This window comes from Podarcis pityusensis (assembly GCF_964106645.2).
Source record: "Podarcis pityusensis genome assembly, chromosome: 13".
Lineage (NCBI taxonomy): Eukaryota > Metazoa > Chordata > Lepidosauria > Squamata > Lacertidae > Podarcis > Podarcis pityusensis.
Window position 1 is genome coordinate 49,757,552 of NC_138038.1, and position 21,424 is coordinate 49,778,975.

The following is a 21,424-nucleotide window of genomic DNA, read 5'->3' on the forward strand; positions in this document are numbered from 1 at the left end:
GAGTTGTAGTCCCAAACATCTGAGGCGAAGGCCGGCTTGTGCCATTTATCACATAACCCTGGCTCTCGTGGCCTTCCCACGTGGCTGGGGAAACCCAGCCAAATGGGCGGGGTACAAATAATAAAATTCTTCTTCTTCTTCCCCAACTTTCATTCTCACTTTAACCATTTAAGCCTCAACTTTTTGCCTGTTCCCCTCAGAGAACTACAATTCCCAGAGTGGTTCAGCCATCAATCCCTTTTCACAGGGAACTCTGGGAAATGTAGTTGTGCGAGGAGAACGGGGCGCAGGAATCTCCTAGCAACTCTCAGCACCCTTGGCAAACTACAGCTCCCAGAATTCTTGGGGAGGGCAGCCATGATATAATCTTGCTTTAAACGTATGAGGTGGAGGTGGCCCAGATTACATCTTCTGCAATGCTGGATTCATTCCATGCTTGCTAAACCGCCTGTTTTTGCTTTCCTTCGCATTCCTCGATCCGCTTTGTAAACTGCTTCTTTGCCCTCCGCCCTTCAAAGTTTTGCACTTTGATAAGAAGCGGGCGCCTGTCAGCGATGCTCTGGCTGCCTCTCGTTGTGGAAAGGCGGCCGATAAATAAATCTGAATTCAACTCTCAAGCAACGGGCCCCTTCCTCAAAAACCTTCCACTACAAATCTCCGCCAAGGTCAGCTGCGAGGAGGATGCTGGGTCCTAACGTTCCCATCGGGAGCGGACGCCGCCCGGTTTGACTTACGTGCACCGCCTCAAGTCCGGATCGTCCACTTTGTCGCAGAGCTCCAGCCCGAGCTGACAGCATTTGTTGGCCAGCGGCAGAAAGACCTCCCTGTCCATGACGCTGGCGAGGACGGCCAGAGTCTCTGCGGGGGAAGCAGAGGGCGAGGCGTGAGAAGCAGAGGCTTCTGGGAAATGGCGGCGTTCCCCACCTGCTCCGCATTCCCCCGTTAATAGCAATTCTAGCGGTTTATACCCAACCCTGTGCCTGCTGACCGTCGAGGCGGCGTTCGTGAGGAAAACTAAATTACCCAGCTATTCCAAGTGGGCGCTTTGACAGGTTTGCCATGTTGACTCTCAAGGCAGGCTTTGTTATTTTTAGCAGCTGTGTCGTAACAACCCGAAATTCAACCGGGAAGGCTTTCTGAAGGCAGCCCTGTTTAGGGAAGCTTTTAATGTTTAACAGAGCACTGTATTTTAATACTTTGTTGGAAGCCGCCCACGGTGGCTGGGGAGACCCAGCCAGATGGGCGGGGTATAAATAAATTTATTATTATTATTATTATTATTATTATTATTATTATTATTATTTCCTTGGAAGGAAGCTCTGCCTGTTGAATTTCCGTATCACGTAGCTGCTTAAGAAACTCTGTTGAGGGCGATTTCAAACGCTCAGAGGAGACCTTAGAAACGAGCCAGCAATTAAATGGAGCTTTAAAACGCCCCCTTCTTGGGCAAAGAGAATGAGCACAGATTTGTGGAGTCGGAAGGGACCCCCAGGGATCATCGAGTCCAACCCCCAGCAACGAGGGAATCTTTCCCCTGAAGTGAAGCTCAAACCCAAGCCCAAGCCTCGGGCTCTATTGACTGAGCTAAACCTGCACAGAAACAGACCCTTGCTTATTTTTCTTTCCCTTCATGATCCCTAAAGTGAGTTGGCTCAGAAGCCAGTCACGACGAGTTCAACAGGACCGCAAAGTGTGACCAGCTCAAAATTGCAACGGCAAACCTAGACAGCATCTTAAAAAGCAGAGACATCACCTTGCCAACAAAGGTCCGTATAGTTAAAGCTCTGGTTTTCTCAGTAGTGATGTATGGAAGTGAGAACTGGACCATAAAGAAGGCTGATCACCGAAGAATGGATGCTTTTGAATTCTGGTGCTGGAGGAGACTCTTGAGAGCCCCATGGACTGCAAGAAGATCAAACCAATCCATTCTGAAGGAAATCAGCCCTGAGTGCTCACTGGGAGGACAGATCCTGAAGCTGAGGCTCCAAGACTTTGGCCACCTCATGAGAAGAGAAGAAGACTCCCTGGAAAAGACCCTGATGTTGGGAAAGATGGAGGGCACTAGGAGAAGGGGACGACGGAGGACGAGATGGTGGGACAGTGTTCTCGAAGCTACCAGCATGAGTTTGACCAAACTGCGGGAGGCAGTGGAAGACAGGAGTGCCTGGCGTGCTCTGGTCCATGGGGCCACGAAGAGTCGGACACGACTAAACGACGACAAAACAACAACAAACTTTGAAGAGAGAAGGGGGTAGGGGGAAAATCTCACTTACCCACAGACTGGATCTGGACCGGCCTCAGATCCTCCCGGGTGGTGAGCAGGTATGCAGTCAGGTGATCCATGATCGCTTGGAAGTATGGCAAGAGGGATCCCCGGGCAGCCTGGGCTGGAAAGAGGAGGGTAAGCTTTGCACCCAGGAACGGACCCAGAATTTCCAGGTCCTGCCAGATCTAGACTGTGTTTGTGTGGCAAGGCGCCACCCACTTAATTCTGATAGGAACCCAAAATACTCCTCTGGAAAAGCAAAGGCTGGCAACGGAACGGCCTGCACAAGAAGAAGGTGCAGCAACGCGCAGACCTATCTTAAGAGAAGTTGATAATCCACGTGGATCCGTGCTTTCTAACCATGTTTTTGTGCCATTGCGGCCCCACGAAACAGTGGATGCGTGATTTTTTTGGTGCAGGCTGTAGCCATGGACATGCTATGTGATCTGATGGTGAATTTGGGGTGACCCAATGTAAAAATCCTGAGGATCCATGGGCTTTTACCTCCCCCCTCCCAGGCAGCCTCCTTTATCGCTAGCATCCCTTATCTCCCTCCCAATCCCTTACCGATCAGCTGCTTCCTTTCAACACTCCCTTCCCTCTTGTTGGCCTTAGTGTCTTTTCCTTAGCGGAAGCAGTTTTTTGCTCCTCCTTTTCTTCTAATTTTTCTCCTTATTGCTTTAGTCTTCCTGTCTCCTCTCCTTGCAAGTTCACTGTCTTTACCTCCCTCCTCCCAGGCAGCCTCCTTTATTGGTAGCATCCCTTATCTCGCTCCCGATCACTTGCCGATCAGCGGCTTTGTTTCAACACCCACTTCCTTCTTTTTTCTTCTTTTTTTTTTTAAAAAAAGCATGATCTGCTTTTTGCCCCTGGGCAATTCGGCTCCAGGGACCACGCATTCGCTCCATAAGACACACAGACATTTCCCCTTACGTTTTAGGAAGAAAAAAGTGTGTCTTATGGAGCAGAAAATACAGTAATTTGCCTACAAGAGACACATATAGCAAAAAAAATCAGAGAGTCCTAACAAATAAAAAATTAGGGATGGATTTTATCACTGCTGACAATACCAAAAAATGAGGTGTAGTCTTTTACATTAAACCAGCACTAGAGCCCAAATTGATTAGCAGAGACAAGAAAAGGGAGAATGTTAATAGTCCAAATTAAACTTCAGGGGGAGAATATGTATTTGGTAGGAATTTATGCGCCTGGCGCATAGCTGTCAACTTACAGATTTGAAAATAAGGGACCAGCAGCCTCGAAAATAAGGGATCAGCAGCCAAAATAAGGGATTTTAGTCAACCAGCAGCCAAACGAAGCCTCAAGTGGTGGTTCCCACAGCGCAGCAACCCGGCAAAGGGGATGCAGCAAGGGAAACCACCGTCGCCTCTCCACTGGGAAGCGCTGAGCAAAGGCGAGTCCCCAGGCAACGCGGCCGATTTGATCGGCACAAGGCATGCAAGCTCCACCCCCCAGTCGTTCTGAGACTCCTTATTGGGTGAGCAACGCAGCCAAGCAACACAGTTGGAGCCTCCCTCCTCCCTGGCCGGCAGGGAGGGAGGGAGAGGAGCTGCTTCCTTTGAAACCCGGGAAATCTAAGGGACATCATCAATAAGGGACGGCAGCGGGACATGGCGCTGGGATAAGGGACTGTCCCGCCAAATAAGGGACGCTTGACAGCTATGGCCTGCCGCTCTCTCTCCATCACCTGCTCCTGCGACAATTAATTCTGCTCGCTACCTGGGCGGAACAGACATTTCCGCACCACCACAGGCCTGGACAAATGGCGCCCGGGTCTGCCCTTCCGACGAAGCTCAGGGTTTCATCTTCGTGAGCCCACTAACAAACCCCTCTGTGCTCCTAAGGATCACTGGCTGGTGGTGGGTGCAGTGAATGGGCCTTCCTTCTTCCAGGGACGCTACCTCCCCCATTATAATACAGTGTCTGATCCGTCTTCTCCAAGATTCAAGGCCAAGGGTCCATCTCCAGGTGTGCGCATACCTATGGCACCGATGGCGCTAACCGCCAGCTCCTTGACGCGGGGGCTGCCAGGGGAGCTCAAGGTGGTCAACATCCGCTCCATCAGGGCCGGGAGGTAGGGGGAGATCTTGCCTTCTGCAAGGAAGAAAAAAGGACCGATATATATGAGAGAGAGAGAGAGAGAGAGAAATGGTGGCGGGGTGATAGGGGAACATAGAATCATGGAACTGTAATAATAATAATCAATTTTATTTATACTCCGCCCTCCCCAGCCAAGACCGGGCTCAGGGCGGCTAACAACCAATAATAAAAACAAGTGGATTGAAATACAACTAAAAAAAAAAAGATTAAAATACAACATTAAGATGCAGTCTCTTCACAGGAGGAGAAAGGAAAAAAGAAAGAGGGGGAGGGAATCAAACTGATTCCAAGCCAAAGGCCAGGCGGAACAACTCTGTCTTACAGGCCCTGCGGAAAGAAATCAGATCCTGCAGGGCCCTGGTCTCAGGAGGCAGAGTGTTCCACCAGGCCGCAGCCAGTGTTGAAAAGGCCCTGGCTCTGGTTGAGGCTAATCTGACTTTCTTAGGACCTGGGACCTCTAGGGTGTTGCTATATATGGACCTTAAGGTCCTCCGTGGGGCATACCGGGAGAGGCGGTCCCGTAGGTACGAGGGTCTAAAGGGACCACGAGGGTCATCGAGTACAACCACCCGTAAATTATTATTATTGTTATTATTTATTGAATTTATATACCACCCTAAACCGGGGGGTCTCAGGCCAGTTCACAGAATAAAATCAAGATATAAAACCACAAAATACATAACAACAACAACCCAATAGCCTCCCCACCTCACAAAAAAACACAGTTTAAAAGGGCACAGGATGTAAATCAGATCAACCAAAGGCCTAGTTAAAAAGGAACGTTTTTGCCTGGTGCCTAAAGGTGTGTAATGAAGGCGCCAGGCGAACTTCCTTGGGGAGAGCATTCCTCAGATGGGGAGCCACTGCAGAGAAGGCCCCGTTCTTGTGTTGCCACCCTCCGGACCTGCAGAGATCTTTTGCCCAGAGATCTTTCTGGGTTTCTGGGGGTTTTCCTGTTGTTATTCTGTCTCTCACAGCTACAATAAACCTACCATTAAAATTATGGACTGGTCATTTCTTTGTCAGAGGGCAAACGGGCAAATTTGGCAGGGGATCAAATACTTTACCCCCTCTCTGTACATGTCGCCAGCACCAGGGGCTGAGGATTTAAAGCAGCCTGGTGGCACCCAGATGTCGCTGGACTACAACTCCCGCTGTCACCAACCGCTGGCTGCGCTGACGAAGGGCGATGGGAGTGCCACAACATCTGGGAGGCGGCAGGAGAAGGGGGAACGGATCCTGCAGGCCCTGAGAGGAGAAATATGTAGCGACAAGGCAGGGCGGGATGGTGAGGGAGGGAGGAAGCTGCTCTGGGGCTCCCCATGGAAAAAAGCAGGCAGTGTCAGGTAAACGGTCAAAGAGATGGAGCCGGGTTCAGGGTCTCCCTCAGCCACAAAGCTGAGCCAGGGAGGCCTCACAGGCAAACCATTCCACCAGAGCTTTCAATCTACCTCGTGGAGCTGTTGGGAAATTTAAGTCACTCCACGAATGAAAAACGAAGATAAAATGAAACGCAGTCCAATCAAAAGGGTCTGTTCCAAACGGCAGAGATTAATTCATCAATTAAACTGGCCTGGGAGATCTTCCCTGCATTGGCAGGGCCAGCTGTGGCCACTCAGAGCCGATCGAAATAAAATAAGGCCACGTCCGTTTAAAAACACCCTTTTAAACAGCCCTGGTTCCCCCCTCAAAGAATCCTGGGAACTGTAGTTCGTTAAGGGTCCCAAGAGCTGTTCGGAGATTCCCTGCCCCACAAGTCCCCTCACAGAGCTACAGTTCCCAGAGTGCTCTGGGACGAGGGACTGATCATTACATCCCCCTGGGAATTGTAGTTCCCTTAGCACCCTTGACAAACTACAGCTCCCAGAATTCTTTTAGGAAGGGGAAGCTGTGATTGTTTAAAGTGGCATGGCAGTGCTTTAAATGCAAGGGGCGAACGTGGCCTAAGTTATGGGCTCTGCATGCTCAGGGTTCAGGGCGGAAATGGGGGGTGGGGTTGGAAAAAGCCAGCCCAACCGGTCACGAATCCTCACCCAGGTTCTCCACAAAGTTCTCCAGGGCGTAGTAAGCTTTGGCCATGTGACTCGTGTGGGCCAATTGGACGCCTTCCAAGTAGCGCAGAAGCAGAGGCATGATGTCATCCGAGTAACGGGCGATGTCGGGCTTGGGGAAGAGAGACAGGAATGGAAAAACAGAGGGGAAGGTTGCTCCTTTCCCCCCCTTTTAAAGACACACACTGGTTCTCTCAGTAACCTCAGAAACCTGATAATTTCCCTTTAAAACTGGGTGAGGGGGAATGTTAGTTATTGTGCATCTCCAACAAATTTGACCACACTGATAAACTGCAAAAAGCAGAGTGCATTTTTTTATTTGGGGTGGTTTTTATTTTATTTTTAGCATCAGCAAATCGCTGGGATACAGAAGCACAAACTCTCAACCTATGAAATAGAAAGCTTATCTACTCTTTCCTCTCAGTTTTTCAGCCAAGGCTGCAGTCAAGAGTTTTCACAATACAGTGGGACCTTGGTTGTCGAACTTAATCCGTTCCGGTAGTCCGTTCGAGTCTCGGAACCATTCAAAAACCAAGACACGGCTTTCCGACTGGCTGCAGGATCTTCCTGCACTCAATCGGAAGCCGCGTCAGACATTCAGCTTCAAAAAAAATTCTGCAAACCGGAAGACTTACTTCCGGATTTGTGGCGTTTGGGAGCCGATTTGATTGGGAGCCAAGCCATCTGACAACCAAGGTACCACTGTAAATGGGCTCAGGGCTAGAATTTGCCAGTTTGTGGGCATGGGGCTGTGCCACCGTCCGAGCGAAGTTTCCTCTTAAGAACGGGTGACAGGAGGCACACTCCATTGTCTCAAAAGAGAGACAGATGCCAACAGTGTCTTAAAAAGGTAAAGGGACCCCTGACCATTAGGTCCAGTCGTAACCAACTCTGGGGCTGCGGTGCTCATCTCGCTTTATTGGCCGATGGAGCCGGCGTACAGCTTCCGGGTCATGTGGCCAGCAGGACTAAGCCGCTTCTGGAGAACCAGAGCAGCGCACGGAAACGCCGTTTACCTTCCCGCCGGAGGGGTACCTATTTATCTCCTTGCACTTTGACGTGCTTTCGAACTGCTAGGTTGGCAGGAGCAGGGACCGAGCAACGGGAGCTCGCCCCGTCGCAGGGATTCGAACCGCCGACCTTCTGATCAGCAAGTCCTAGGCTCTGTGATTTAACCCACAGCGCCACCCGCGTCCCTAACTGTGTCTTGGGTGTGTGTAAAATTTCTTCCTGACCAGCAGTGGGCTGCTGCCCACTGGGACTGGTGGGACAGAAAGCAGAGAGACTGCCAATGGCAAGCAGAGGCGGGGCAAGAGCCGTTGACGGGCACAGCCAGAGCCAATGACAGGTGTGTGAAAAATACCTGGATTGCAGAGCCTGTTTTTCTGCTGAGAAAAGGAAGAAGCAATGTCTGCTGCTTCCGGTGGTTTGTTTATTTTGCTGTACATACAATAAAGCTGTTTAGATTAGACAAACAGCATATGGACTCTGTCTTCTGCACATAGCTGTCAACCTTCCCTTTTTTTGCGGGAAATTCCCTTATTCCAGTGCCGTTTCCCGGTGCTATCCTGGATTGTTAGATATCCCGTAGACTGTCCGCGGGACAGGTGAGGCTGCTGATCCCTTATTTTCAAATCTGAAAGTTGACAGCTATGCTTCTGAATGCTTACACACAAAGTAGCACACGCTACGCTCGTTCTGCTACAAGTCCAGGAAGCTGAGAGCAGTGAAAGTGTACTGGACCTCTACGAGATGGAGCCAATACACCCTACCTTTGGCGCATCTTCCCCTCTGCTGAGTTGCGCAAGAGCCACAGGGTGCCTAAGGGGGAAGGAGCAGACAGGGTCCACCCCCCCACCCTACTTGCCAGGCTGGTTGGAAATAAGAAGGCTGGTAGGTGGGGGCCTGGCCATGGTGGGATACTGCTGGGAAGACGGGGGCATCAGGCAGGCCCCCAGCTGGCTCCAGCCACCGGCCGGCAGCCGGTCTCCCTTGGAACAGCATCAATTAGTGACACGAGCCTCAGGTACGTTTAGAGACCCGTGCACGCTCTGTCAGCAGAGTGCGTAAATCTTCTCGCAGTAGAAGAGGCGGACAGAGAAATGTGGAAGTATAATGTACAGCATTTTATTCAGCATAGTTCGTCTCCAGCAAAACAGCAGTACAGTGGTACCTCGGGTTAAGTACTTAATTCGTTCCAGAGGTCCATTCTTAACCTGAAACTGTTCTTAACCTGAAGCACCACTTTAGCTAATGGGGCCTCCTGCTGCCGCTGTGCTGCCGGCTCAACCCAACATGTGAGCCCCCCAAAAAACAATCTATAAAATGGGGCACCTCAAATTCAGGTTGATCCCCTTCAGAATGGGTCCCAGGCTCCTTAAAAGCCACCTGAGCCCCTTATATCCCAGCCGGATTGCTGAAATCATCCGGAGGAGCACTGTTAGTTGTCCTCAACCAGAAGTAAAGCATTCAGTGTCTCTACTCCCATGCTGTGGAGAGCTCTTTCAGCAGAGATTTGGCAGGCTCCCCTTGCTTTTGGCTCCCAGGCGTCTCTTGAGAACGTTTTTACGCCAACAGGCCTACGCAGCTGACATTTCTTCTTGAGCAGCCAGTTCATTTTAGCTATTGTTTTGCATTTCTTTGAGAGGTTTTTACATTGCTGCCCACCACCAGGATGTCTTGCGAGACTGAGGGCAGGATGTAAGTACAGTGGTACCTCAGGTTAAGTACTTAATTCATTCCGGAGGTCCGTACTTAACCTGAAACTGTTCTTAACCTGAGGTACCACTTTAGCTAATGGGGCCTCCCGCTGCCGCCACCACACAATTTCTGTTCTCATCCTGAAGCAAAGTTCTTAACCTGAAGCACTATTTCTGGGTTAGCGGAGTCTCTAACCTGAAGCGTATGTAACCTGAAGCGTATGTAAGCCGAGGTACCACTGTATAGCAAAAGCAACATGCAATGGAAGTTCCCAGCAGACTGTGCTGGAAGTAAACAGGCATGCGATGCACAACAGTCCTGCCTGACCCTTTTAAGGCGGAATGGAACTATATCCTAACAGGCCAAGGGAGACTGGTGGGGTCCTGCTTGCCCTGAGCTCCTCCAATCCCGGCCCCCTACCAGTGATCCCCGAACGTGACTCACCTGCAGGTTCTCAGAGAACTGGCCCAGGGCAAAAAGGGCGGCATTGCGCACCACCTGGCTCTCGTCTGACAGCGCCCGGCACACCACTTGCAGCATGGGCTGGAGGTGCCTGCAAGGGGACGGTTAGTTCAAGGTTAGTCTTGGTTTGCTCAAGTGTCAGCTGACATCTGCTTTGAGGCTCAAATACAGTGGTACCTCGGGCTAAGAACTTAATTCGTTCCGGAGGTCTGTTCTTAACCTGAAACTGTTCTTAACCTGAGGTACCACTTTAGCTAATGGGACCTCCCACTGCCGCCACACCACCACCACCACCGCGCAATTTCTGTTCTCCTCCTGAAGCAAAGTTCTTAACCCGAGGTACTATTTCTGGGTTAGCAGAGTCTGTAACCTGAAGTACCACTGTACACACACACACACACACACACAGAGAGAGAGAGAGAGAGAGAGAGGGAGGGAGAGATGAGAGTGTCAGGAATTCAGCCTACACTTGAGTAGGACCCTGGCAGAGACACATGCCCGACTGGCATGTTCCCTCCCTCCTGGTCAATCGTTTGGGAGCTTCATAAGCTTTCTTCAGCCCAAACATCACAGCGACCGATGACAACCGACACCGGCACACATAGGGATCTGCAGAGTTTGCACATCATGCGCGTGACAGACCTCAGCATTTTGGCTAATCTACTTTATTTACATATAAACACACACAGAGCACTGCAACACGGCTCCCTCTCTCTCTGGCATCAGACAGCAAAGAGAGAAAAAAAACCAAAGGACAATAGTCCCACTTCACGGAACACAGTAGCACAAACATCCTGTTTCCATCACTTCCCACTTTGTGGAGTCAAAACATATACTGTCATGTGATAGACAAAAATCCCATGACTGCAATCATAGATCAGGAACTCTAACAGGGAGATCTGTGGCAGTCCAGATTCAGACAGAACAGCATTAGGACAGGGCAGGCTATCTGCATTTCAGAGGAAGAGTGAGAGGAAGCTTAAATTCCCATCACACGATTCCCTCCCCCCAAAGAATCCTGGGAACTGTAGTTTGTTAACAGTGGCAGTGAGTTCCACAGTTTAGCTGTGCACTGTGTAAAGAAGTACTTTCTTGTGAACCGTTGCATATGTACCATTCTTTCATATGGAGTGGACCTGTAAAGGGGTAACAGAGTATCAGGAAATAATTTATAATGAATTGGGGGGGGGGGATTAAAAGTACTTTTCCAAAAAACAACCCGACTCCTTTTTGTTGGGGATCAGACGGAAATTCCCAGGTGTCCAAAAAATATATTTATGTGTGCCACTACTGCAGCCCGTGTTTTGTTAACCCAAAAATGGAAAATGAGAGAGGCCCCAGCTAAAGAAGAATGGCAACTTAAACTGATGGAATATGCACAACTCACAGACTTAACATATAGAATAAGAGAACAAGAAGAACATACATTTAAAGAAGATTGGAAAACATTTATTGAATATATGGGGGGAAATTGTGTACACTTGAAAACGTTGGCAGCATTAAGATAAATTCAACAGTGTAAATAGGTTTTGAGGGATGTAATAATGGAATACTGAATGGTTTAGTTTATGTAAAATATGCAGAGATTTATGATATGCAATATGAACCGTAGAAAGAGAAGAAGGGAAGTCACTGATATTTTAAGGATGTTTAAATGAATATTCTAAATTGTAAAACAGAAAATTTAATAAAAAATTATTTATATATAAAAAAGTACTTTCTTTTAAATGCCTGTCCTGATAAGCCCCCAACATTCAGTTTTGCTTGGGGGCCCAGCGTGTTACGAGAGAGGGAAAAAAACTTCCCGCCTTTCCCGCTCTCTCTCTGTATGCCACGTGTACCGTATTTTTCGCTCCATAAGGTGCACCTGACCTTAAGACGCACCTAGTTTTCAGAGGACGAAAATGGGGGAAATATTCTGAATCAAATGTTGTACTAACCTATTTAATAAACTACTGGTATATCAGAGTGAGACTGAGAGGGACAGGAGCTTTATGTTTGTTTAGTGTGCAGGCTCAAGGAGCCAGCAGATCAGCTGAGATGCGGGGGGATTTGCGTAATCTTCCCCTCTCCCTCATCCCCTGCCCTCCAGTCCCCAGCAGCCTTCCTATTTTACCTCCTGACTTTCACTGCGCTCGTGGCTCAGAGCTCGAGGTTGGGGGTTTTTTGCTGCTGGTTGCTTAAATTTTATCCTTCCCGATCCAACCCCTCCTATGCCCTGCCGTCCCTCTGCAGCCTCACTGCTCTGTTTAGGGAGCGCAAGGACCTTTGCTAGCTGAGGCTACTGCACCTGTTTCTGGCTACGCACCGCTTTTAAAAGCGCCTGCTGGCTTTGAATCGCCTGCCTCTTCCCGGCTCGCTGTAAAGCAAGCAAAGGGAGAACCGCGCAAAGCGGGACTGAAGCCCTATAAGTGGCTCTCGCTTTGCTTGACTGACGGGAGCCATGGCTCCGCTCCAGTGCATTCGCTCCATAAGACGCACAGGCATTTCCCCTTTGTTTTTAGAAGGGGAAAAGTGCATCTTATGGAGCGAAAAACACAGTAATTTTCACAGATCTCTCTATCCCATCTCCTTTAACACGCCTTTTCTCTAAACCGAAAAGCCCGGCAGGTGAACCCCAGCAGTTGAGAGGGAACAGCAAAACGAAACCAGCAGGAGCCTCAGCAGCGAGGCACCCCCAAAAAATGTCACCCCGCAGTACGTACTTGTGTCGGATGTGATCCCCACAGCCTTCGGCCAGGACTGCCAAGCACATCAGGCCAGCTTTGCGGTGATAAGGGTTCGTGCTGAGAAGCGCCGGCTCCATCAGAGGTGTCTGGGGAGGAGGAAGATGGGAGTTTTAAAAATATCGCCTCAAAATTCTGCCCTTATTTCCAATTCCTCTCTCTATATACATATATTATTAGCAAAAACATACATAACAAACAAAAAGAAAAAGCATACATGAAAAAGAAAAGGGAAAAAAATAAAGACGAAGTCATTTTACAACAGGCATAGGCAAACTCGGCCCTCCAGATGTTTTCGGACTACAAGTCCCATCATCCCTAGCTAACAGGACAGGTGGTCAGGGATGATGGGAATTGTAGTCTCAAAACATCTGGAGGGCGTGTTTGCCTATCTCTGTCTTACAATAATTGTCCTTATACTGACCTAGATCTTGACTTATGTATAATGAAATTATTAAGAAATCTTAGGATTTATATACTAATGTAGTTATACAATGCAATATCTAAGAAAAGAAGAATAAAACAAAAGAAGAAAAAATTACAGCTAAGTCAAAATAACAGCCTGGACAATATAAATACCTATCTATTGATAAGTAGTACTTAATATAGTTCAAACCAATGTTGGTGTTGTTTATACATTATAATTTTTGTTTTGGGTTGAATCCTTTTTCAATTTATTGCGTTGTTGACTTCCTTCCACCTCATTACGGTTTCAGTTCGAGTATTCCTATTTTTTTACCCTGTATTTGATTAATTATCCTCATCTTGGAATGAAGAGAAAATATTTTACCATCTGCGAAATTACTCAAAACACAGCCAAGCCTTGTTGTTGGAACCTTGTTTTCCAATTCCGCTCTTAACGTTGCCAGGAAAAACTCACCAGCTGGGGGAAGAGCTTCTCCGGGGGAAGGTGCAACGCCAGCATGTCCACCACCTGTTTAGAGGAGAGACAGGGACAACATGAGAAGAGGCGGGTGCTGGGAAAGAAAGGAGGGCAAGGGGTGACCCCAATAGGGGTCTCTCCTGAGAGGTCAAGGCAGGACCAGACTCAGGAGGGAGAAGCCCAAGGCATGCTGGGAGGCCAGAGCGAGCCCAGGGAATTCTGGGATTGAACGTGGAAGAGGCATGCCGCCCACTGAAGGGAGAAGCCCAAGGCATGCTGGGAGGCCAGAGCGAGCCCAGGGAATTCTGGGATTGAACGCGGAAGAGGCACGCCGCCCACTGAAGGGAGAATCCCGAGGCATGCTGGGAGGCCAGAGCGAGCCCAGGGAATTCTGGGATTGAACGCGGAAGAGGCACGCCGCCCACTGAAGGGAGAAGCCCAAGGCATGCTGGGAGGCCAGTGAGCCCAGGGAATTCTGGGATTGAACGTGGAAGAGGCACGCCGCCCACTGAAGGGAGAAGCCCAAGGCATGCTGGGAGGCCAGAGCGAGCCCAGGGAATTCTGGGATTGAACGCGGAAGAGGCACGCCGCCCACTGAAGGGAGAAGCCCAAGGCATGCTGGGAGGCCAGTGAGCCCAGGGAATTCTGGGATTGAACGTTGAAGAGATATGCCGCCTACTGAAGGGAGAAGCCCGAGGCATGCTGGGACTTGGTCCGAAACCAAGAGGCACATCCTTGTCAAAGAGAAGGTAAAGGTAAAGGGACCCCTGACCATTAGGTCCAGTCGTGGACGACTCTGGGGTTGCGGCGCTCATCTCGCTTTATTGACCAAGGGAGCCGGCGTATGGCTTCCGGGTCATGTGGCCAGAAAGACTAAGCCGCTTCTGGCAAACCAGAGCAGCGCACGGAAATGCCATTTACTTTCCCGCTGGAGCGGTACCTATTTATCTACTTGCACTTTGACATGCTTTCAAACTGCTAGGTTGGCAGGAGCAGGGACCGAGCAACGGGAGCTCACCCTGTTGCGGGGATTCGAACCGCTGACCTTCTGATCAGCAAGCCCTAGGCTCTGTGGTTTAACCCACAGCGCCACCCGTGTCAAAGCTGGCAGCAAATCGCATCGTCAAAGTTGGAGTTTGTTAGTACAGTGGTTCCTTGGCTCCCGAACAAATCGGCTCCCGAACGCCGCAAACCCAGAAGCGAGTGTTCCGGTTTGCAAACGTTTTTTGGAAGCCGAACGTCCAACGCGACTTCCGCTTGAGTGAGGAAGTTCCCGCAGTCAATCGGAAGCCGCGCCTTGGTTTTCGGACAGTTCCAGCAGTCGAACTGACTCCCGGAACGGATTAAATTCAAGAACCAAGGTACCAGTGTGCAAACATAAATCTTCGCAGACTTGGCTGAGCATCATGCCTAATGGGCACAGCAGCACATCCCTAGGAGGTACGGTCTCACGAATCCGTTGCCAAGACGGAAAATCCCCGCCTTCCCACAGCCATCTTAAGTGTCCTCCTTTCCGGGGCTTTTCCCAAGCAATCTGAGACTATGGCCTGCCCCTGCCCTGCCCATTTCAGCTCTCTGCTGGCTCTGGGAGACCAGCAGAGAGACCAGCTTGCTGCAGCAGAAGAGGGAGACATCCAGGGCTCTTCACCAACCTGTTCCATCTCTGCCTCTTGGCCTCCCTTCCTCTCCTGCTTCAGCTTCTACCTCTGATTCTGCACTTCTTTCTGCCACAGACTCCCCCAGCTCACTAAGCCCTGTCGCCTCTTCGGTTTCCAACACCTCCTCTTCCCAGTCTGCTCCCTCTTCTCTCTATGACCGCGCATTGTCGTCCCACCACGGCTCCCCGGGCTCTGAGCCTTCTTCCCTTGGGGGTTCCCCAGCTGGTGACCCCCACCATCCTTCTGCATCCAACCAGGACACCTCAGCGGCAAAACAAGGCCAGACGGGGGTCCCAAGAGAGAAAGGGAAGTCTTATGCTCAGGGGCTAAGGCCAGGATCATGCTGGGACTGAAGAAGCCGTCACCCACGGAGGACCTGGGCTGCAAAGTGCTTGGGAGTCTGGACTTCGGCCCTGTCCTCGATGTCCTCCTCCGTCTGCTCGTCCTCCGCGTCCATCTGGCCCGGCGGCGGCTCCGCACTCATGATGGGGAAGAGGGCGTTCAGGATGGGAGAGAGGAGCTTGTGCTTCAGGATAGCCTGGGCAGAGAGGAGGAAGGAGGGTTTTTGACGGCCCTTAAGTGATTTTTTTCTCTCCTCCCAATAAAGTACAGCAGAGAAGTTGTCCAAATATAAACAGTCAACCTATTAAACCTGACAATCATTTCATAATTATCGGTCTAATATCGGAATAACCAAATCAGTCATTTTTGATGTAGCTGTAAAAACTACTCTGAAAACTTATTATTCCAAAAAGGAAACCTTCACCTGGTTGTAAATATCGTATTTTTCACTCCATAAGACACACTCTCCCCCCCCCAAAAAGTAAGGGGAAATGTGTGTGTGTCTTATGGAGCGAATGCAGGCGGGAGGCAGGCGGGAAAAGCCCCCAAGAGCTGCACACACGCTCCACGCGGCTCTTGCAGGCTTTTCCCCGAGGAGGGAGAAGGGCAGCCCGTCACTGACAGGCTGTCCTTCTCCCACCTCCTAGAAAAACCCGCAAGGGCCGCGCTCCCTTTAAAGAGCGCACGGCTCTTGGCTGGCTTTTGCAGGAGGTGGGGGGATGGACAGAGGGCAGCTTAGCCGCGCACAGCCTCTTCCTGGCATGGGGAGCCTTCATCCTGCTGCCCGGGAGAGGCTTCGGTGGCTATCCCAGAAGCCAGAACAGCAAGAGGCTATCCCAGAAGCCGGATCCCTCTTGCTGTTCTGGCTTCTGGGATTCAGAATATTTTTTCTTGTTTTCCTCCTCCAAAAACAAGGTGCGTCTTATCGTCTGGTGCGTCTTATAGAGCGAAAAATACGGTATTAAGAAGATACGGCAGGAATGAGCCTTCCTGTAAAAATAATGATGATTTAAATCAAGTCTTACTGGCAAGTGATTTAAACCAAATCCACCCTGGCCGGAAGCAGGACTGAGCCCATGGACCAGCTGTGGGTGGGAACACCCTCCTGTCAATCGCCCAGTATCACCATGATGCCAGGGGATTGACAGGGTGCCAGTCCCACCCACTGCAGGGTCAGGGCGCAGGCAAAGATCTGCTGGGAAAGTTCCCCCGCACGGGTGGGGAAGGGGAGCAGGCAACCCAGGAAGAGTCGCCCTGCTGTTTCGCTCGCACTGACCTTGCCCTTGAGTTTGATGAGGAAGCTGATGCAAGACAAAGCCTTCACCCGGAGGTTGTCGCCCAGTGATGGGTTGGAGGCCACCTGGGAGCGAGGAAAGAGATTTGGGTCCATGTTCCGAAGCTCAGTTCCGGCTCCAACCTGAAGGGGGAGCCAGAGCGCAGGGGAGGAAGGGGAGCCAGACCAGGCGCATCTGCCCACTGACCTCCAGGCAGAAGCCAACGACCGCCGAGAGATGCTGCACGATGATGGACACTTCGGTCTCCATGAGCTCGTCGAAAACCTCCATCACTTCGCCAGCGTGGGTCTAAAAGGGTTGGGGAGTCATTGATATCTTGAGGATTTAAAATGAGTATTTTAAAGTGTAAAGCAGAAAATAAAAATTATATACAAAAAATAAAAATAAAAAGGTTGTGGAGCGAGGAGAAACAAAGAAATAAGAGCGCTATTGAATGCCAAACGGACACACGGAGGCCGCAAAGCCCAACATCTTGTTGTTTCAAAATGTAGTGCACTTTATGGCTGCAACCTGACGATGACGGGCAGATAAGTACAGGTCATATGTACGAGACAAGCTCAGCTGCCTTACGCAGGGTCAGGCCCCTGGGTCCAGGTAGCATCACAGTAGAAGAAGAAGAGGAAGAAGAGGAGGAGGAGGAAGAAGAAATTATTTATACTCCACCCACCCCACTCTGGGCGGCTCCCAACAGAATATTGAAAACACAGAACAGGGACGTTCAACTCCCACGAATTTGCAATCTACTCACAGTACAGTCATACCTTGGGTTACAGACGCTTCAGCTTGCGTTTTTTCGGGTTACGGACCCGCCGAAACCTGGAAGTACTGGAACGGGTTAATTCCGGGTTTTGGGGGTTGCGCATGCGCAGAAGCGCTAAACTGCGCTTTGTGCATGTGCAGAAGCGCTGAATTGCAACCCGTGCGTGCACAGACGTGCCGCTGCGGGTTGCGAATGTGCATCCTGCGTGGATCACGTTCTCAACCTGAGCATCCACTGTATAAAAAAACTGGCAATCATCTACCCATTGTCGATGGACTAGAGTTGTTGAGCTTTTTTTAGGCAGCTAGACTGGTGACTGGGAGTGGCCGCCAGGACCACCAGTTCTGAGAGATCTGCACTGGCTCCCAGTTTCCGAGCACAATTCAAAGTGTTGCTGCTGACCTTTAAAGCCCTAAACGGCCTCGGTCCTGTATACCTGAAGGAGCGTCTCCACCTCCATCGTTCAGCCCGGACACTGAGATCCAGCTCCGAGGGCCTTCTGGCGGTTCCCTCATTGCGAGAAGTGAAGTTACAGGGAACCAGACAGAGGGCCTTCTCAGTGGTGGCGCCCACCCTGTGGAACGCCCTCCCTTCAGATGTGAAGGAAATAAGCAGCTATCTTCTCTTTAAAAGACATCTGAAGGCAGCCCTGTTTAGGGAAGTTTTGAATATTTAATGCTGTACTGTTTTTAACACTTGATTGGGAGCCGCCCAGAGTGGCTGGGGAAACTCAGTCAGATGGGTGGGGTATAAATAATATATTATTATTATTATTATTATTATTATTATTATTATTATTATTATTAAGCCAAAGAGTTGTTGAGAAGTTGTAGGGAAGTTTTTAATGTTTGATGTTTTATCGTGTTTTTATTATTCTTTTGGGAGCCACTCAGAATGGCTGGGGAAACCCAGCCAGGTGGGCGGGTACAAATAATAATCTCTGAAACACAGAGCAGCAAAGTGCATCTCTCTCTCTTACACACACACACACACACACACACACAGCACCCACCTCATTAACAGAGATCAGTTCCCGGATGGCTGCAATCACCTTGGGCATCATAGAAGACATCAGATTCTGAGAGGGGAAGGAAGAGCAGGAGACAATTAAGAAACAAAACGGTGAATCCTTGTACACTGAAAAATAGCTAAAGAAATAGCAGCAGACCTAATGATACATTGGCAATAGATACTGGTCGTAATATAGACATGGAAGCATGGGAATGACTGTAGAATATGGATATAAAATTCACAGCATGTTATGGTCTAAGAGAAAATTATATGAAAATGATATATCAAGGGTGTCTAACACCAATTAAATTAGCAAAAATGTATAAATCCAAATCAAATAAGTGTTGGAAATGTAAAGAGAAAGAAGGCTCTTTTTATCCTATGTGGCAGTCTTGTAGTAAGGTTAAAGCTTACCGGGAAATGATATATAATGAATTGGAAAGGATGTTTAAAATAACATTTGTAAAAAACCCCAGAAGCTTTCCTTTTGGGAATTATAGGGACAGAACCACCAAAACTGTACAGAAACTTATTCATGTACTCAACTACAGCGGCAAAAATGTTACTCGCCCCAAAATGGAAAGAAGCAGATGTCCCAGCAAAGGAAGAATGGATACAAAAAACTTGTGGAATATACAGAAATTGTGAAACTTACCGGAAGAATAAGAAATCAAGACAACAAACTTTTTATAAAAGAATGGAAATGGTTTATTGACAATTTACAGATAAACTGCAAAAGAACATTGGCAGCATTATTGTAATAACCTGCAGTTTTATAAGTGTATACCGTATTTTTTCCTCTATAAGACTCACTTTTTCCCTCCTAAAAAGTAAGGGGAAATGTGTGTGCGTCTTATGGAGTGAATGCAGGCTGCGCAGCTATCCCAGAAGCCAGAACAGCAAGAGGGATTGCTGCTTTCACTGCGCAGCGATCCCTCTTGCTGTTCTGGCTTCTGAGATTCAGAATATATTTTTTCCTTGTTTTCTTCCTCCAAAAACTAGGTGCGTCTTGTGGTCTGGTGCATCTTATAGAGCAAAAAATACGGGATATTTTAAAAAGATGAATAAATGAGCAAATTAAATGAATTAGGATATGCAGAAGATATTAAATATAAATTTAAGGAACCGCAGAAAGAGGGGGAAGGAAGTCGAGTTTTGAAATGTTAAAATGATTGTAAAATTAGTGAGATGGATAGATCCGAAAAGCATCATTAATTATTATTATTTTTTAAAAAAGAAGAAATAGCGACGGACTCACCATCTCGTCGGAGCCCAGCACGGGGACCATGGTGCTAAGGCTTCGCAGGGAGTAGTAAAGGGTGGCTGGCTGGTTGCGCTGGTTGAGTGTCTGGTGAAAGAGGCGCAGGAGTTCCTTGAAGTGCGGAGCGAACACTTCGGGATCCAGTTCCAGGGCGGAATTCAGAAGCAGCAATCCCACCTGCGGCCAGAAGGGGGCGCATTAAACCCTTTAGGGCTTATTACTGTATTTACTCAAGTCTCATGCGCCATCGAATCTAATGCACAACTCTGTTTTCAGAACCTTGAATCCACCCCCAAAAAAGTATTTGCTGGTGAATGCAAACGTGCCGTCGAACCTAATTCATGCCTTAATTTTCGCATAATTTTTTTTGGGGGGGAGGTGCACGTTAGATTCAAGTAAATGCGGTATTATTATTTTAAGGAAATTTGAGAGCCGTTAGGAATGCCTCAATTTGACAGTGGTTTTTTTTCCGCTCAAAGGATAAAGGTAAAGGTAAAGGGACCCCTGAGCCTTAGATCCAGTCGTGGCCGACTCTGAGGTTGCGGCACTCATCTCGCTTTATTGGCCAAGGGAGCCGGCGTACAGCTTCCGGGTCATGTGGCCAGCAAGACTAAGCCGCTTCTGGCGAACCAGAGCAGCGCACGGAAACATCGTTTACCTTCCCGCCGTAATGGTACCTATTTATCTACTTGCACTTTGATGTGCTTTCGAACTGCTAGGTGGGCAGGAGCAGGGACCGAGCAACAGGAGCTCACCCCGTGGCGGGGATTCGAACTGCCAACCTTCTGATCGGCAAGCTCTGTGGTTTAACCCACAGCGCCACTCGTGTCTCTCCTCAAAGGATACTTGATTCTTATTTTTTACTACATTTTCATAGCCATCCTGTAACAGAAGCATTCCAAGCAGCTCACAGGGGGGAAAAGACACATAGAACATTAAATTTAAAAAAATCTGAAACAATAAGGTATATATTTTATTTTAAATGCCATTCTTTAAAAAACCACTAAATCTGTGCCAATGTTTTCTCCATAGTCCAAACCTATTTCTAGTCATCTATCTACATCCACACTCACATACATATACATGCAACTTGTTCTTAATGTTTCCTTTTATAACTTTTCCTAATCGATATTCTAGACTGTATTCTGTAAAGCGCTTAAGAGACCCCTTGCAATTGAACAAGCGGCACCCAAATTTTGTTAAATAAACCAGCGTAAAGAGGTTAGCAGAGCGCAACCTGCCTACAAGCCACGGCTGTCTCCGCCAGGTCCAAACCGCAGCTGGGGGACCAAGCTGAGAGAAGGGAAGCCAGACCCCTTGAAACCCCCCCCCGTACCTCGCACTGGGTGGGATCCTGCGAGCGCGCCCCCCGCTGGATGAGCTGCAGCATCTGCGGCCATTTCTCCAGCTTCTCGTTCTTCAGAATGACGGCAGCCAGCTGGGCCAGACCTAGAGAGACCTTATGGCTGGAAAAGAAGATATTGGGGGGGGGGCACGGAGAAGAGAGACTGAGAATGCAGCAGCCAGACTGGTGACTGGGAGCGGCCACCGAGACCACATAACACCGGTCCTGAAAGACCTACATTGGCTCCCAGTACGTTTCTGAGCGCAATTCAAAGTGTTGGTGCTGCTGACCTTGAAAGCCCTATACGGCCTCAGTGGCCCAGTTTACCTGAAGGAGCGTCTCCACCCCATCATTCTGCCCGTACCCTGACGTCCAGCGCTGAGGGCCTTCTGGTGGTTCCCTCACTGCATGAAGCGAAGTTTCAGGGAACCAGGCAGAGGGCCTTCTTGGTAGTGGCACCCGCCCTGTGGAACGCCCTCCCACCAGATGTCAAAGAGAAAAACAACCACCAGACTTTTAGAAGACATCTAGAAGGCAGCCCTG

At 49.2% G+C, this 21,424-nt stretch overlaps 1 protein-coding gene across 1 annotated transcript in view; it reads right to left on the reverse strand.

Annotated features, from left to right (window-relative positions):
* Positions 1 to 21,424, reverse strand: part of IPO4 (importin 4) — a 46,661-nt gene that overhangs the window by 20,201 nt on the left and 5,036 nt on the right. Inside the window, exons 6-18 of the mRNA XM_080979660.1 lie at positions 20,873 to 21,002; positions 19,534 to 19,713; positions 18,277 to 18,342; positions 16,691 to 16,792; positions 16,486 to 16,569; positions 15,244 to 15,405; positions 13,207 to 13,260; positions 12,306 to 12,415; positions 9,583 to 9,691; positions 6,421 to 6,550; positions 4,268 to 4,381; positions 2,274 to 2,387; positions 735 to 858 (exon numbers count right to left, since the gene is read on the reverse strand). Coding sequence (XP_080835786.1) covers positions 735 to 858; positions 2,274 to 2,387; positions 4,268 to 4,381; positions 6,421 to 6,550; positions 9,583 to 9,691; positions 12,306 to 12,415; positions 13,207 to 13,260; positions 15,244 to 15,405; positions 16,486 to 16,569; positions 16,691 to 16,792; positions 18,277 to 18,342; positions 19,534 to 19,713; positions 20,873 to 21,002 — 1,479 coding nt within the window. The remainder of the gene's footprint in view (positions 1 to 734; positions 859 to 2,273; positions 2,388 to 4,267; positions 4,382 to 6,420; positions 6,551 to 9,582; positions 9,692 to 12,305; positions 12,416 to 13,206; positions 13,261 to 15,243; positions 15,406 to 16,485; positions 16,570 to 16,690; positions 16,793 to 18,276; positions 18,343 to 19,533; positions 19,714 to 20,872; positions 21,003 to 21,424) is intronic.